Source organism: Diabrotica undecimpunctata, chromosome 8, assembly GCF_040954645.1.
Source record: "Diabrotica undecimpunctata isolate CICGRU chromosome 8, icDiaUnde3, whole genome shotgun sequence".
NCBI lineage: Eukaryota > Metazoa > Arthropoda > Insecta > Coleoptera > Chrysomelidae > Diabrotica > Diabrotica undecimpunctata.
The window spans coordinates 9117221-9135041 of NC_092810.1; the positions used below are offsets into that span (position 1 = coordinate 9117221).

The following is a 17821-nucleotide window of genomic DNA, read 5'->3' on the forward strand; positions in this document are numbered from 1 at the left end:
ATGAGTTTGTCTGTCCAGCAATTTGTAAGCAAGTTCGATACTGGTATAATAGTTATCCACAAATATGGTTCGACCACTATCCAATAAATTTTTGCAAAACCCCATAACAATCGATATTGGTACGCTGTCAGAAGTAGTATTTTTTTCTGTCCCACAATATATTTTGAAATCATACGTGTAACCTTGTTCAAAAAGTTTGAAAACTTTTACCCCAAACTTGTGTCTTTTGTTTTTTATATATTGTAGAAAACTAAGACGTCCTCGAAAAGGCACGAGGGTTTCGTCTACGCAAACTTTACGTGAAGGGGTTACTGCGTTTTGAAATTTTTGATTGATATGATTTAGAAGGGGTTTGTTTTTGTAATGTCTGTGTGAAGTATTTGTATTTTTATTATCAGAAAAATGCCAGTGTCTCAAGAAGAGCTCAAATCGGTTTCTGGACATTAACGATTTTATTTCGTTTGAATATAAGATATTCTTACACCAATAGGATGTCACACTAGGCATCTGAACTAATCCCATCCAAATCTGTATACCCAAAAATATTTTCAATTCGTCAATAGTAGTATCCTTTCATTGCCGAATCCGAGCTTGAAGTAAATTGGTTCTTTTTGTTTTTTACGAAGCGTATTTATTGGTTTCTTGTACCATCAAATTTCTGATATTGTCATCCACAAACAGTAAAAAAAATCAATAGGCTGGTTATCATGCATACCTGAGATATTTTCATTTATATTCAACCCTTCCTCAAAAACAGTGAAATGTTTCAAATTATCCCCCGTTACTTCATTCCAGTTCAACACTGTAGAAGCACTAGGTATTTCATCAGCACTAGGTATTTCCGTGTTGTCAGCATGCTTTTCTTGTTCAACGCTTTTGATTTGTACTTCAAATAATGTACTGGGTTGGTCTATGCTATTAGAGTTATTCTTGGAGTAGAGAATTCTACTCGCCAAGTAAACGAGTAAAATTCCTTACTCTAAGGAGTTATTATAGATAAATTCACATTCAGATGGCAGCGTTCCAGAGATAGGCCTGTACTTTCTATATGCCAGAAATAACTACATTGTTGTCAGTTTTTAATCGTACCTACAATCGTACGTTATGGGCCGGCTCCTATAAAAGAATTATAATTTCGGAAATATTTATGAATGTGAAACGGAAAAATACTACATTTTTTTAATTATATAATTTTTCTGTTGGTATTTTAAAAATAGAAAGTTATATTTCGGAAATCTGGTCTTTTCGGAATTATATCTTCTGTTCAAAATTGTTTACAATTCGTGGAAATGAAATAATTATTTGTATAATCCGTTTTTGATCTTAATGTCCTTTTAATGACACACTTTCTCTACCTGCATTTACAGTTACAGACATTAAAAAATAATTTAGAATTAAAAAAATATACCTATTTATAAATTCAAAATTATTGTCTAATGCCAGCAATTATAAATTCAGGTAAATACTTGAGAGTCATTAAAAGAATTTTCAGTTGATATCAGACGTTTGTGTCGTGTCAGTGTCAAAATGGCCGCGAGTGTAATAAAATTCAAAAACGGTAATTTGTTAAATAGTGAATGCAAAAAAATAGTGTTAAATGTTTTTAACTATTTATCAAACAGTAATAATGATAAAAGTGTATCAACAATAGTGCGGGAAGTTTCTGCTATGACTGGAGTCTCTGAGCGAACGATATTCCGATATAGAAGTGAAAGTAAAAATGGTCCACTCGTAACTCCTATAAGAAAAAAAAGAACCGGTTATTTGAATAGTCGTGAGAATAGATATGATGAAGCAACTCGGTCTAGAATAAGACAAGTAGTGCACGGTTTTTTTATGGACAATATTCCTCCAACCCTTGACGTAGTACTAGAAAAAATTAAGCAAATGGAGCATCTTCCGAATTTTTCCAAGAGTACGTTGAGAAGACTATTGCACGACATGGGTTTTATATATGGCAAACAAGGTAGAAATTCAATATTAATAGAAACAAGAAATAGTCGCTTGGAGGCGTCACTATCTCCGGGAAATAAAGAAACTGAGGAACGAAGGAGCCAATATCATTTATATGGACGAATCATGGGTTAATACTGGAATAACCAATGGGCAAGTATGGCAAGATACAACAATAAAAAATAGCCGACAGGCTTTCGTAAATGGACTTACCACAGGTTTAAAAACTCCGACCGGAAAAGGACCAAGATTTGTTTTAGTCCATGCAGGAAACAAAGACGGATTTGTTGAAGGTGCTGACATCACTTTTCTTGCCAAAAAAGGTGCTGAAGATTACCATGAAGAGATGGACGGAGATCTATTTGAAAAATGGTTTGAAGAGATGTTAATACCGAATCTCCCAAAAAATAAAAAGAATGTCATTATCTTGGACAATGCATCTTATCACTCTAGGAAATTAAATTTTCCCAAACAATATTGGGTGAAATGTCAAATTAAGGAGTGGCTCTATGAAAAGGACATTTATTTTGAAGAAGATTACTTAAAAAATGAACTTCTGGAAACTGCTAATGTATTTAAAAATATTTATGACAAATACAAAATTGATTGTATTGGTGAAAAATACAGGAATCACAGTGACGAACAATGCCGCGTAGATGTACATATCTTAAGACTTCCGCCTTATCACTGTGAACTGAACCCAATAGAAATGGTGTGGAGTGAAGTGAAACGGTACGTGTCCTCTAAGAATTCAAGTTTCAAACAAAACGACGTTAAAACATTGATTTATGAAGGTTATGATAAAGTACAGAACAATGGACATTGGAAAAATTACGTCAACCATGTTATAAAATTGGAGAATAATTTTTGGACAGTAGACAACATTCAAGATGACATTGAACCTATTAGAATTTCATTAAACGATGACTCTGAAGATGAACTAGATTATGAAAATGAAGATGATTGAAAATTGTTTTTCGGGGGTATTCTTTTCTCAGTAAAGGTAATAAAATATTTAGTTGATCTGGTTGAAATGTAGCACACTTAAATAACTTATTAATCGACATAATTTCAAGTAGTTATATTAGACGTCATTATGCAAAAAATAAAGTTATGAACATTTAATAAATTAGTGCACAATTGAGGCCCCTAGAACACAAGGGGTGTAAGTGCCAAAAACAAAGTTTTGAAAAATCTTTGTTCAAAGTTCGATATAAATTTAAAAACCTAGGTAGCACTTTTTCAGTTTTCAGCATGTTTTCAATGACATGTAATTTTTGATGGTGTTATTGTTGTTAATGTAGAAAGTTTGAAGCCAAAAGTACGTGCCTGTTGTTAGATATCAGTTGCTAAGTGATAAGCAACTGCACTTACACCCTTGTGTTCTAGGGGCCTCAATTAGGGGTTTTTTGCAATTATCTCAGTCATTTGTTTATGTATTTTAATTTACAAACTAAAAAATTAAAAAACTGTTTAAGATCTGCAACATTTATTTGAAACATTTTTCCCTAAAATGCACGAGGAACAAAATAGGCAAAAAAATGATTTTTTCCAAACTTCATCTTTCTTTAAAAAATAAACAAAGCAAAATTGGCTGTAATTCTTCAAGGAATTATCATCAGTTTTCCCTTATCTACCGTTTAGAACATTAAAAAACCTGTAGAATATTTTTCATATTTTTTTCCCTATTAACTGCGGTATTATGTATAAAAGCATTTTAGGAATTATTACCATTTATTTCATTCACGAATTTTCTATTAACAACTTTAGCTTACCTAAACATATCTTAGTTTACCGTGAGTTTGGCCCTGCTTTTTTTACAAAAGTAGCAAAACTTACAATGGCAGTAGAATTGGCAACGCTGTTATCTTATATCCGTACACTGCCATCTCAACGTGACTTTTAGTATAGAAAGGTTGAGTGCCTTTTTTTTCTTCTTTTTTTTTGAACAGGTGATGAAGAATAATTAGATGAATCTGAATAATAACTACTTGTGGTATAACTTTCCGATATACTCAAACACCTCTTCATCTGACAACATATCATCTATTAGTTTTTGTAGTTTACTTTGATTTTTTTCATAATCGCCCATTTTTCTCAATTTTACTGCGATACTGTTACTACGATAACAAGTTAATGTGAACTCAATAATACACTGGTTATACCCATACCGCTACAATACGCAGGTAAATAATACACTGGTTAGACCCATACGGCAACAATACGCAGGTTTATTCTTGCAAATTTGCGAGGCACGTGCGCATCGCATAGCCTCAGCTTAAAAATTTTATTTCTTAGGCCGCGCGAGGCACCCATGCCTCGCAGTTCAAAATCATGTTTAGAAAGAAACTTTGCTATATTTAAGAATTGCGTTGTTTTTGTACTGCATTTTTATGCGTTTTAAACGAAAAAAATAAATTGGACTTCGAAAAGGCAAAAAATATTATCATTATGGCGATCAACGTGTTAAAAACGGCAGTTTAAGCCATGCCCCAAATGTATGCGTGGGGATGTTAAGTCTGGAGAATGTGCAGGATAGAGGAAGTCAGTAAATCGTGAAATAAATTTGTTTGGAAAATGTCCCTGAAGAAATTGACGAACTGCGACAGCAGTATGGCAAGTTGCCCAATCCTGCTAGAAAAATTGGTCTCGGAATGCCAAATTACCTGCACGACAAAATTGACGTAGATCAGGGATAAAGCGTGTTGAAATTTGTATGTACCTCTGTTGTTTAAGTGTGACTTGCATACCATTTTCTTCGATAAAGTATGGACCACTTCGATAAAGTATGGTTTACCAGGCACTCACTTTTGCGCTATGTAAAGAAACTTCTTGAACTTCATCTGGTCTGGCAAAGCCCAGAAATTGGTGGCCCATTAAATAGCAGCGGTGACAAAATGCATCCCTGTCGTACTCCTCTACGTATTTCTATTGCTTGTGATATGTCATTTTCTATTTTGATGTTAGCTTTCTGATTCCAATATAGATTGAGAATTATTCGCAGATCTTTATTATCTATGTCCTTTCTTTTAAGAATGTTTCTTAGCTTATTATGGCGTACTTTATCAAACGCTTTTTCAAAATCGATAAAACATGCATGTACTTCCTGATTAACGACTAGGCATCTTTGTGTAAGAACATGCAAACCAAAGAGAGCTTCTCGAGTACCTAGTCCCTTTCTGAACCCCATCTGTGTAACTCCAGACTGGTGTTCTTCATTTATGATTTGGATTCTCCAATGTTGAGCATCACAGCGCCTCCACAGCACAGCCGCACCACTCTCAGCTGTCTTCCGAGCTACCACTCGTATATGCCCCCCCCCCTCCCGACCGCCATATTGGTGTAGCGTCATTCCCAGATATTTGACGCATTTCTTTGATGTTATCTGTGTCCCGTCACATTAAAGTTTCAACGCTTGTCTTTTCCGTTTACCTTCAAAATTATGGCTTCGGTCTTCTCTGCCGTGAGTTCTAGTTCTTTTGATTCTTCTGATTTATCATCCAGTCCATCACAACGTTGCCAGTATGTCTTACCCGAAATCGGCGATCCGGCTCGTCCCATGTTACTACCAGAACTTCGAGATCTTCCGCAAGTGCGAAGAGGATTATACCTTTTCCTTATTTGCAGTTCATGGCCCCGCCATAGGCCAGGTTCCATAGCGTTGGACTTAAGACCTTTCCCTGTAGAACCCCAGCCGTAACGTCAACGATCTCTCTCCTCCAATGTCCGCATCACCTATTTCCACCGCAGAGTCTTGAATGCATTTCTAACCGCCCAGTGATCAGTTAGAACCGCAGCCATCAATAATTTTAAGTTACACTGTAGATATAAATATGACTGCTGAGTTACACGAAGTGGGTGGTAAATTAAACAAAATCAAATAAAAATAAATGCTCACAAAACATAGCCTATCACTGTGATACAATTATTCGATAAAATCAAATAACAAGCAATAACAATATATGTTATTCAGCTCTGATTGTTAAAAACCTGTTTACATATTATTTTCATTTTAAATATAACTATAAATCAATATTATTATTTCAACCGGAAAATGGCCATAAATAATAAAATCCTAAAATTATTATGACTTACACAACAACAACACGCACTAAAATTTTATATTTCATGTGTCAATGCTATTGAATGTTTATTTGGGTAAAATTAAATTTAATGAATCTATTATTATTTTATTCAATTAAATACTCAATAAAACAAGATATTTTAAATATCTATTTTTTAGTATTATTAATAATAAACGTATTAAAGTATGGGTGAAACGTTGAAAGAGATTAACAAAATGACTAATTTGCAATAACACGATTATTAATTTTACGAAATATAATTTGTAATTCACAAAACTAATCCAGTAAAATAAGGCAAAAAAGGGGGCAAACCTCGGAATGAAAGATAATAAGCTGAAAATTTGCATACGTCTTTATTTTGATGGTATAAAACTTACCTCAAAAGTCTCATATAATCACGTGTCCGCGACTTAATATATTAAAGGTCAAAGGTCACGAAAATGAGTTTTCTGCAAATATCTCGTTTCCTTTACACTTTATGACATTTAAGGTGGTAAGAAAAATTGTAGAATGGAAAATTCTCGTCAATTTTTGTCTCAAGTACTTTTATGTACCTTCAACCCTTCTTAAGATAGAGCGAAAAGAGTGGGGGACCGCTTACATGTGCATACGGTAACGGTATAGACATGCTTATCGACAAATTAAAAGCTGTTAATATCACTACAAAAAAAGCCAGAGATGATGCTGATGTTCTCATTGTAGAAACAGCTATTGCAGAGTCTGAACATGTAGGAAAAACTTCCGTCATTGTAGAAGAAGATATTGATTTGCTAGTTATCTTGATAGGATCACATCAATCACATCAATCACATCAACAAGAAATTTTTTTTTTTTTAAATTGGTAAGAGTAATGCGGAGACAAAATTATATTCATCGAAAAGTTTTGATAAATGCCCTCATTCTAAGAAACACATCTTATTTTTACACGCGTTTAGTGGATGTGATACGACTTCTGCGATTTATAGGAAAGGTAAAATATCGATAAAAAATGTTCGAAAAAAATCACCATTTACATCAGTCACCTCAACTAATTCAACAAAAAAACTGCTCTGTACAAGAATTATTTGAAAATGGAGTACGTATTTTCTTAGCAGCGTATAATGCTTCAACATCAGAAGACGATATAGACTCTTTTCGATACACCCAGTTCATCAAATCAACAAGACTCAACAAACCAGTGCAGTTATCAAGTCTTCCACCTTCAAGTGCAGCAGCTCGTCAGCATATCATTCGTGTCTATTATCAGACCCAAATTTGGTTGGGAAATGATTTAGAACCTCAAGAATTTGGCTGGGTAATGCAAAATGAATTTCTGGAACCAATAACAACATTATTACCGCCAGCACCAGAAGAACTGCTGAATACAATATTTTGCAATTGCAAGAAAGGTTGTGGTTCTAATTGCGGATGCAGGAAATCAGGATTGCAATGTACTTTAATTTGTGGGCAGTGTAATGGACAATCATGTCTAAACGCTTCATCAACTTCAGATGATTTCAATGAAGAAAGTGAATATGCACCTGATATTCTTGAATATTTTTATTCTGATACTTTAATAAACGAGAATGATGATGATGAATCCGATATTGAGCAGTCAGAGGAAGAAGAAGAAGAAGAAGAAGAAGAAGAAGAAGACGATGAAGAAGAAAATTAATACAAAAATATTAACCATACATAATAAAAGAATATATATTATATTTGTAACTTTAATAAATCGATTATTGGATTAATAAATAAATATATAATTTAAAAAAATAATAAATATGATTTTTTCAGTATTTAATTAAATATAAAAATGATTATTGTTGAATTCTGCACTTGATCTTAATTTATCGTATATACAGCTGTTAAAAATATCATTCAAGTTCATTTGAAATATTTCATTTAATATTGTATGTTTGTTAAAAATAAAATAAATATTATATAAAAAATATATATTTTATAATTAATATCTATAAATATAGTTTATTAAATAAAAAATAATAAAAATTTAATGATAATAATAGTATTTTAAGTGAATAATTAACTATATAACTTATTATTTATTGAATCCTACTGGCTGACTTCGCGTTACTGTATACACAGGTAAGCGGTCCCCCACTCTTTGCGCTCTATCTTAAGAAGGGTTGAAGGTACATAAAAGTACTTCAGACTAAAATTGAAGAGAATTTTCCATTCTACAATTTTTCTTACCACCTTAAATGTCATAAAGTGTAAGGGAAACGAGATATTTGCAGAAAACTCATTTTCATGGCCTTTGACCTTTAATATCTTAAGTCGCGGACACGTGATTATATGAGACTTTTGAGGTAAGTTTTATACCATCAAAATAAAGACGTATGCAAATTTTCAGCTCATTATCTTTCATTCCGAGGTTGCATCCTTATTTTACCGGACTAAACGTGTAGGTAGATCATGCAGAAGCCTTTGAAAACGGCAAAAAGTGAACAAAATAGTAACAGATCTAAAATAATAAATAGATCTAGAATAATAAAGAGATCTACAACATTTGTATTTACATTTTTTTCATATTATAACCTCAAAATGTATGCAAAAAATTCAAATAACCGAGTTGTTGGTTTTTTATTTTTATCGTACATAAACATTTTTTTTACGAAATTTGGTACAAACTTATCTTATCTCTAAGTCCCAAACACAATTGCTCGCAATTGTTTTGATTAAAAATGTTTATTTTTCCTCTTATTTTGATTAATATAGAAAAAATACCCTAAAGCTATGCTACGTCTTTTCTGTCCTTTTTTATGGTGTTGAATCGTGGACCTTGAACGAAGATATGTGCAGAAAACTAGAAGCATTTGAGATGTGGCTATATCGGAGAATACTTAAGATTCCGTGGACTGACCGAGTCACAAATGAGGAGGTCCTCAGAAGAATGAATAAGAACCGAGAAGTACTGTCCACCATCAAATCTCGAAAGTTACAATTCTTCGGACATATTATGCGAAATGAATCCAGATATGCTCTCCTTAAAGCCACCCTGCAAGGAAAAATATTTAGAGAACGAGGTTCAGAAAGAAGAAGAACATCTTGGTTAAAAAACCTCAGAATCTGGTTCAATACAACATCTGTGCAGATTTTCCGCGCTGCTGCAGATAAGATAAAGATTGCCATGATGATCGAAAACATTCATACCGGATAGGCACATCAACAAGAAGAATTACTGAATGTAGTATTTACTATGAACTATGTGATTCATTGATTTTTACGACCATTTAATTGTTAAACTGGGTTGATTTTACCAACTGAAAATTATTACATCACATGTAAGTTACTATTTATAATAAGTATCTCTTTTCACTTTGCTTGGAGATGCCATTTTTTTGCCAATTGGTATTCTCCAGTTAAATTGTTTTCTTCTAAGACCTTTGTCTTTCACAGATATGGACTGATGCTATTTTGTAAACACAAAACGAAACGTTTCCGCAATATTTTTCTTTTCTTCTCACATTTCACTGATATCTTCAAGAGTTACAGTGTGAAAGGGATTTGTTCTTCACTGCTTCTTATTGATATTGACAATTGTTGCTTTAAACGCTTGCTTTTATTGATAAACTAAAGTTTTATCTTGAGATTGCAGTCATTAATAGGATAGGATAAGTAAAACTCTTTGTTCTTAAATCTAGCTTTTGCAAAATTTATTTGGTTCTTTAGGATATGATATATAAAATATAGCTATAATTATTTTATCAGTAAATACAATGAAATTAAAATGCAAAAAGATTGTATAAAACAAGCACAAAAACTTACAACATGAAGTTAATCCACTATATTTTGAACATCACAAAACATTGTGTGTGTGTGTGTGTGTGTGTTTTATTGGCACTGGTTTTGACAACCAACTGGCCAGTCAATTCGTTTTGAGTTCTCTCTTTACACAAGATATTGTTAGTATTTAAATTTAAAACTATTGTATTGACAGTTAAGACATGGAACTTACTTACTAGTTTACTCTGTTTTTGTTGTTTTATTTTTTGTATCTTTTTTTTTATTTTTTTTTATTTTTTTTTATTTTTTTTTTACTTTTTTTTACTTTTTTTTTACTTTTTTTTATTGTTTTATTTATTTTTTTTTATTACTACGCTAAGACATAAACCCGATTCGACACCTCGAAGGTTTAGATCTTCTTAGTAACTTTTTTTTATTTTATTTTTTTTTTTTTTATTTTGTTCTCCATTTTTTTTTATTGTTTTTTTTTACAAAACATTAAACTTATTAAAATTAAATTCTTATTACATTATAGCAATTACATTGTTTTAGTTTTATTTGATTTAAGGAAACAATTTGTTTATTTAACAAATCCATAAGCAAGCATATTATATTTCCGAACAGACCAGACTTTACCGAATGATTCTTGAATTAGAGTAAATTATTTTAAAATTCTTCTTTTATTCTCGGTAACTGTGGAATCTTGTTTTTGTTACAGAATCTGTTTCCTATGAATTTGGTCCTAACAGAGGTATCATAATCTACACATATCCAGAAGATAACATGCCAGAAATGCAAGAAGATACAATAGCACTCGGACTGATGACTTCAAAATCTGATGCAGTTTTACTTCGGGTTGTTAGTGGAACATCAAATGATTACATTGAAATGTATATTGTAAGTTGTTTTTATTAACTTTTATAATAGTCTCTATAGTCTCTATAGTGTCTATATATCTAAAAATATAAACAAATAATATTATTTAAAAAAATACAAACAAATATTTACATTTAAAATGTCTTTCAATTCTATTAGGCATTAAAAATATTAGTTTTTATTGATATTAAAGTTTATTTTCGTTGCATACGGGAATCATACATTGAAGAATAAAACGTAGTGTGGCCAATCTGCCAATCCAACGTTTGGTGTATTTACATTGATTATTCTTTATTGAATAGATTTTTGGACTGAATATCCAAAATGATAATTATACATGATATAACTATGATTAAATAATTAACTTATGAAGTGAAAAAAATATATTTTTTTCACTTCATATCGTATATTTCGTATTTCCTTCATTTTTAACGATAGAGTGTTTCTTCAAAAACGATTTTGTAGAGGTTTTTAAGAGCTACAAGGATCTGTGAATTAAATCTTTTTGGAACCCTTGGTTTTTAAATGGGGTAAGTTTAAAGGGCTCGAAAAAGATGGTGCTTGATCGTAAATCGATGCTTGAAACGGCTATATCTCGCCAAATATTCATTGTACAACAAATCTAAATAAAGGGAAATTTTAGTCATTAAAAAAGCTACAATTTAGTACATTTTTATTTTTTTCATAAATATATTCAGTATTTTCGGGGATATTTAAAAAAAGAAGGGTAAAAAATATGAAATTGTAAATTGTTTTCTCGCTTTAAGCTGTACTTTTTCTAAAACTAAGCATTTTAAATGGGTCAAACTTCTTGGACATATTAACAATATATGTACAAAGAGAATTGCAGAAGGGTGAAGATCGATTTTAATTATGGTGGTAGTTAGGGGGTTATTTTCATCGATTTTTTCGTAAAAAAATGAGGTATTGACCTTATTTTCATCATAACTCACTCAATTTTTGAGCTAGAGTTTTTTTTTATGATAGGTCTATTTATGCTCTTTAAGAAAGGTTACATAAGTTTTCTTCCAAAAATGCATCATTTTCCCGATATTTGAGTTTGAATCTTTCAAATTTGGCATTTGAAGTAAACCGCTGAACATTGATAGGCCGTATTTCGGTTCCTATTATATTGCAAAAACATTTTAAAAAATGAATTGTATTTGTCTTTTTAAAAGCTACAAATTTGTTCTCTACAATTTTTTTGATAAAATGCACCATTTTCGAGTTATTCGCTAAAAATCGATTAAAAACGTCGATTTTTTCGTCTAAAAGTTGTTACTTTCAATCGCGAATAATTTGAAAAATATCAGTTTTACAAAAAAAATGTATAGAACATTTTTTGTTTAGAATCACTTTTTTAATCGAAACCTGTGGTTAAAACGTAAAAAAAAATTTTCACCCCGAGATGGGGTGGCAACCACCCCCAAGGCTTTGGCGCACTTTGGTTTAATATAGATTTTGATCCTTAGGCTATTACCTACCTTCTGTTAAAATTTCAAGTCAATCCACGCAGGACGAAAAAATTGCGAGGTGAAATGCTTCATTTCCTGGACTATAAACTTTTAGTACGGTCAGGAAAAACAGTCTAATTTCACGTCTGCGTAGACGAGAGTTAAATTTTAAACGGATTATTAACGAGAAATGTATTCCTTATTAGTTTGGTGCAAGTTAATTTTGGTATTATAAATATTCTATTTTGTTACATCTGTTTTAAAGAAAAAACTTACAATATTAAATCCTATTTGAACTTTTGTTTTACGTACTTAATACCATTCATCGCTGATTTTTTTTATCTAGACTTCTACCAAGATATTTAGACCTGTCTATATGAAGTTTGTGTAAACATTCTTGCTGTTAACAAATAGGTTTAGTAATAGTATTTTTGATGTTTTAGGTGGAAGGCAACGTGTTCGTAGTTTACAATTTAGGATCCAGTGATCTTCTTCTTGGAGAAATATCTGTCAAAGTTAACGACAATGCATATCACGTAGTTAGATACCACAGACAAGGTCATAACGCCACTCTGCAAGTTGACGATTATAATGTACAAACCGTACATCCGTTAGGTAAAATTACTGGTACTTTTTTTATTTGGCTCTAAAAAATATTTCAAATTAAATTAATTAAGAAATAATAATTTTTAGTACATTTTAAACTTTGATTTTATTTTTTTTTTTTTCGTTTTAGGGCATCAGCTTCAAGTATTTAACACGCAATCGCAAATTCAAATCGGAGGCAAATGGACCAAAAAAGGAAGAATAGAACGACCATTTTCTGGTAAAATATCTGGTGTAGTAGTGAACGGCCTACGAATTCTTGATTTAGCAGCAGAGAAGGATCTTCATACTTCCATACGTGGAGATGTACAGCTGACTCAGATGGATAAACATGAACACCTGCAAAAGATGCAACAGGTATATTATATTAGATTAAATTTGGTTATTTAGAAGTCATTGACGTTTTGTCGTTCTGTGTGCTAATAATGTACGCCCTCTATAACAAAAGACGTGAGCTGCGCGCAAACCAGAGGAAGGTACACAATTCGTTTGTGGCTTGCATTACAGGGTTCTGTAGTCCTCGCATGTTTTTCCAATAATTTTTTTTTGTATAGTTACGATTGCGGATTCCGACTAAGGTCTACAACGACTCATCGACAAGACCAACTCGGCCTGTGAGCAATTTGGTATGAAAATAAACATTAAAAAAACCAAAGTGATGTTAATCCGAAAAAACCAAAACGTACCTCAACCTTGCACAATAAATGGGCACATTTTAGAACAGGTCAATAGATTTAAGTACCTGGGATGTTGGATCGATAGCAGCCTAAATCCTGATCTAGAAATAAGATCGAGAATAGAACAGGCCAGAAAATCTTTCGAAAAAATAAAAAAACTGCTTTGTGATTCTCGAATAAAACTCGAAATTCGACTACGTTTATCAAAATGCTACGTCTGGTCGACTCTTCTATATGCAGTTGAAACGTGGACCCTTAAAACATCAACCGTAAATAAATTGGAGGCCTTTGAAATGTGGATCTACCGGAGAATACTCAAAATTTCATGGACATCGCATACCTCAAACGAAGAAGTGCTGCATAGAATAGGCAAGGAAAGAGAACTTTTTAACACAGTAAAAGTTAGAAAAACATCATACCTAGGCCACATACTGAGAAATAATAAGTACCAATATGCCCAAATTATAGTGAAAGGAAAAATCGAGGGAAAGAGAGGCCTAGGAAGGAAAAGACTATCGTGGCTCAGAAACATCCGACAATGGACAGGGCTAAATTTTGAACAGCTAATAAGAACAGCTGAAGATAGAGAAGAGTTTAAAATTGTAGTAGCCAACCTCCATTGAGGAGAGGGCACTTTAAGAAGAAGAAGAAGATAGTTACGAAGGTTGCATATATTTTGTTAAATATTGTTGTTGTCCATTTTATTCATTATTCATCCATAAGTTTTAGGAATTCTGAACAAAACTTGTCAGCAACTACAGCTTGTCCATCTTTAGCGTTATTATTAGTTGACTTGACTTCTTCGATGACAATCGGAGGTCCTGTTTAGCATTCCGTGTCTTCAATGGTATTCTGTCTTTCATCTGCAATAGTTACAGTTCTACATATAGTTTCTCTTCTACACTTAATTTTCTGCCTTGGTTACCTGCCAAATATCCAACTCTTCTACAGTTTCTTTAACTTTTTGTGCATATTGAATGAATCGTGTTTATGTTGCAATAGCTATATTTCTGCACATTTTTGTCTTAGCAGTATATTCTTAGCTATTCTGATTGCTTTTTTGTTTTCTTTATCTATCCTTTTGTATAATGTCTGTAGAATTTTGTATATTCTTTAAACTTTCGCCTTTTTTCCATCATATCTAAAATGTTGTTAGTCATCCACGATTTTTTCTTTATTTTTGGTGGTTTAAAAAACTTCTCTTGTACGTCTTATCAACCTCCATGTAACTTTTCTAGCTCTTGGTCCATTACGTCCGTTTGAATAATGGTATTCAAGTTATTCTGTAATATGCTGTTTTACATTTTGTTTTGTGTGTTTGTTTTTTAAAAGCCTGATGTCGTATTTTGGGTGGACATAACGCCGAATCTTTTCAAGCCTGAAACTAATTTTGCTAATCAGTGGGTTATGGTCGGATTTGATATGCTCTTGGGTATGTCTCGACTGATTTTATGCTGTTACGAAAACTTTGTTAGTCATAATGTCATCTATTTGATTTCTCAGTATGCGACCTGGAGGTAATTTCCATGTTATTCTGCTAAAAATTCACCCAATCGGTTTCCTCGCCCATTTATTTTTCCAACTCGAAATTGTCCTATGAATTCTCCCGATTGTCCTACCAATCTTGCCCTTAAGATCACCTATAGTCAAAGTTCAATCCTTTTTGGAAATGCTTTTTGGGAAAGATGGTGATAATTTATTGTAAAATAATATTTATAATATGAAATATAAAATACTTCACTTATGTCGTCTGGTCTGTCAGCTGTAGGGTCATATATCTGGATAGTATTTGCTGTATTTGGGTAGATATTAAGTTGAAAGAAAATCTTCTAAGACGACCAACAGTTAAAAATGACTGGATGACACAAGACATCTTATCTAATGGACGTTCAGAGGCAGTATAAATCCATAAACAGAGAAAAATACAATGAAATACATAAAGAAATCCGAAAAAGAATTAAAGTAGCAAAAGACCGATGGCTACAAGAATCCTATTTAGAAATTGAGAAACTGGAGCAACAACACGACAGCTTCCATTTGCATAAAAAACTAAAAGAATTAACAGGCAAAAGCAGAACTTATGGGCAAAATATATTACAAGACTCTGGTGGTAGAATTGTGATAAAAAGAGTGCTGTACCGAATGGGAAAATTACATAATAGAATTATTTAACGATGACCAAAGAATCTACCAAGAAATAACATCTAATCGAGATACAGGCCCACCGATTCTATTTTCAGAAGTTCAGAAGGCTATCGACCAAGCGAAACGAAGGAAGGCATCTGGTCCTGACGAAATACCTGCAGAATTGTTAAAATTATTAGATAATGAGAGTGTTGCGATTATCACATCCTCCTTTAATAAGATATACAGCAGCGGCAAATTACCAGACAACTGGTTAGAATCGATATTTATAACTATTCCCAAGAATAAGAATGCCAGACTGTGTAGCGACTATCGAATTATCAGTTTAATTAGTCACATGCTCAAAATTTTTATGAAAATATTGCATTGTCGCATATATAAACTTTGTGAGGGGATAACTGGTGATGAGCAGTTTGGTTTCCGAAACGGTATGGGTACTCGAGAAGCTCTTTTTTGCATGCGAATACTCTTACAAAAGAGCATTGAGTTTAGGAAAAATATTTACGTATGTTTTATAGATTTCGAAAAAGCCTTTGATAGAGTACCACATACATTATTATTTCAATGCTTAGACTCAGTTGGTCTGGACACGTATGACATTATATTGCTTTTACTAGAATCAGACCGCTTGTGTTAAGGTGGACCAAGAGGTTTCAGCTAAAGTTTCTATTAAGCGTGGTGTCAGACAGGGATGTATTATGTCACCGATGTTGTTTATTGCCTACACTGAACCAGTTTTTGAAATAGCGTTAAATAATCGCCGCGAAGGTGTTAAGATCGGTGGTGAAATTATTAACAATATCAGATACGCCGATGACATCGCAATAATAGCAGAGAGTCTAGAAGATCTTCAAACCCTGTTGAATGCTGTAAACAACAAATGCGCTGAAAAGGGCTTAACAATCAACGCAAAAAAAAACAGAATGGATGGTGGTCGGAAAAATTAATATCGAAGACTCAGTACTAAGATTAGATAACAAAATCCTGAAAAGGGTGGAACACTTTAGATATCTGGGTAGCTGGATTGACTGCAGGGTTGAAAGTGACGAGGAAATTTCGACCAGAATAGAACTCGCACGGAAAAACTTTATTAACTGGCGTTCTGTATTATGCAGTAGAAGTCTGTCGTTGACCACACGTCTAAGAGTATTGAAGTGCTACGTCTGGTCCACTTTGTTCTATGGATTTGAAACCTGGACAACAAAAATAAAAAATCTTAACAAATTAGAAGCGTTTGAGTTATGGTGTTACCGCCGCATGCTCAGAATCCCGTGGACAGCACACATATCTAACGAACGCGTGCTAGGGACCGTGCACAAAGAGCGAGAATTGATCAACATCATCAAAATGAGAAAGTTCCAATACTTCGGTCATATAATAAGATGACCTAAATATCGCTTACTCCGGTTAATTATTCAGGGCAAAATCGAAGGAAAACGTTGGGTCGGAAGAAAACAACTGTCCTGGCTGCGTAACATTAGACAATGGACAGGTCGAACGGTCGAGGAACTGTTTCATCTAGCTGTCGACCGAGAATCATTTCATCAGCTTGTCAATATGAGGATAGCCAACGCTTGAATACAAGCACGGCACACAAAGAAGAAGAAGGCAGTTTCTTGATTTAAGATTATACCTACTCCATTTTCGTGCGTTTCGTTGGTGTTACCTGTGTATATGTCATCACTAATTTCACATTGCTCAGACTTCGTTCATCTCATTTCGCCTATTCCCATTATGTCTATTGATAGTCTATCTATCTACTTGATTCCATTATGAGTTTGACCTGCCTGCCAGCTTATCTGCCTGGAACTGCTGGCCAGTAAGTGTGGGGATTGCTTATACCGGTCGTCCTAGAAACGTAAATTAAAATATTGAGAATATCATTTTAAAGTCATACTTTATATTAAATTTATATATTATTAAATGTATAATATATATCTAATTTGTCAATATGAATTAAAATATTAGAAGAATTTTTGGTAGTATCAAGTGAAAAAACAAAATTTATTTAATTTGTAAGTACGTCAAAGTAACCGCATTTTAAACTAAAATTGAGTCCAATACAGCCCAAATTGAGCCTTGGCCTCCTTTATTTTTTTGCCTCCATCTTTGCTTGTCTGTGGCTGATCTTCTCCATAAATGGACTCCTAAAAGTGCTTGTGCGTCGCTGTTTACTGTGTCTTCCCAGCGCTTTCTTGGCTTTCCAACCGGTCTCGTTCCCTGCCTTCTAGCATTTAGTGCTCTTTTTGGTAACCTATCCTCTCCCATTCTTATCACATGTCCGGTGCATTGCAATCTT

At 33.0% G+C, this 17821-nt stretch overlaps 1 protein-coding gene across 1 annotated transcript in view; it reads left to right on the forward strand.

Annotated features, from left to right (window-relative positions):
- The window catches only part of LOC140449240 (neurexin 1-like), a 412155-nt gene that overhangs the window by 386206 nt on the left and 8128 nt on the right, over positions 1–17821 (forward strand). The window contains exons 17-19 of the mRNA XM_072542432.1: positions 10483–10661; positions 12538–12709; positions 12831–13057. Of these exons, the coding sequence (XP_072398533.1) occupies positions 10483–10661; positions 12538–12709; positions 12831–13057 (578 nt within the window). The remainder of the gene's footprint in view (positions 1–10482; positions 10662–12537; positions 12710–12830; positions 13058–17821) is intronic.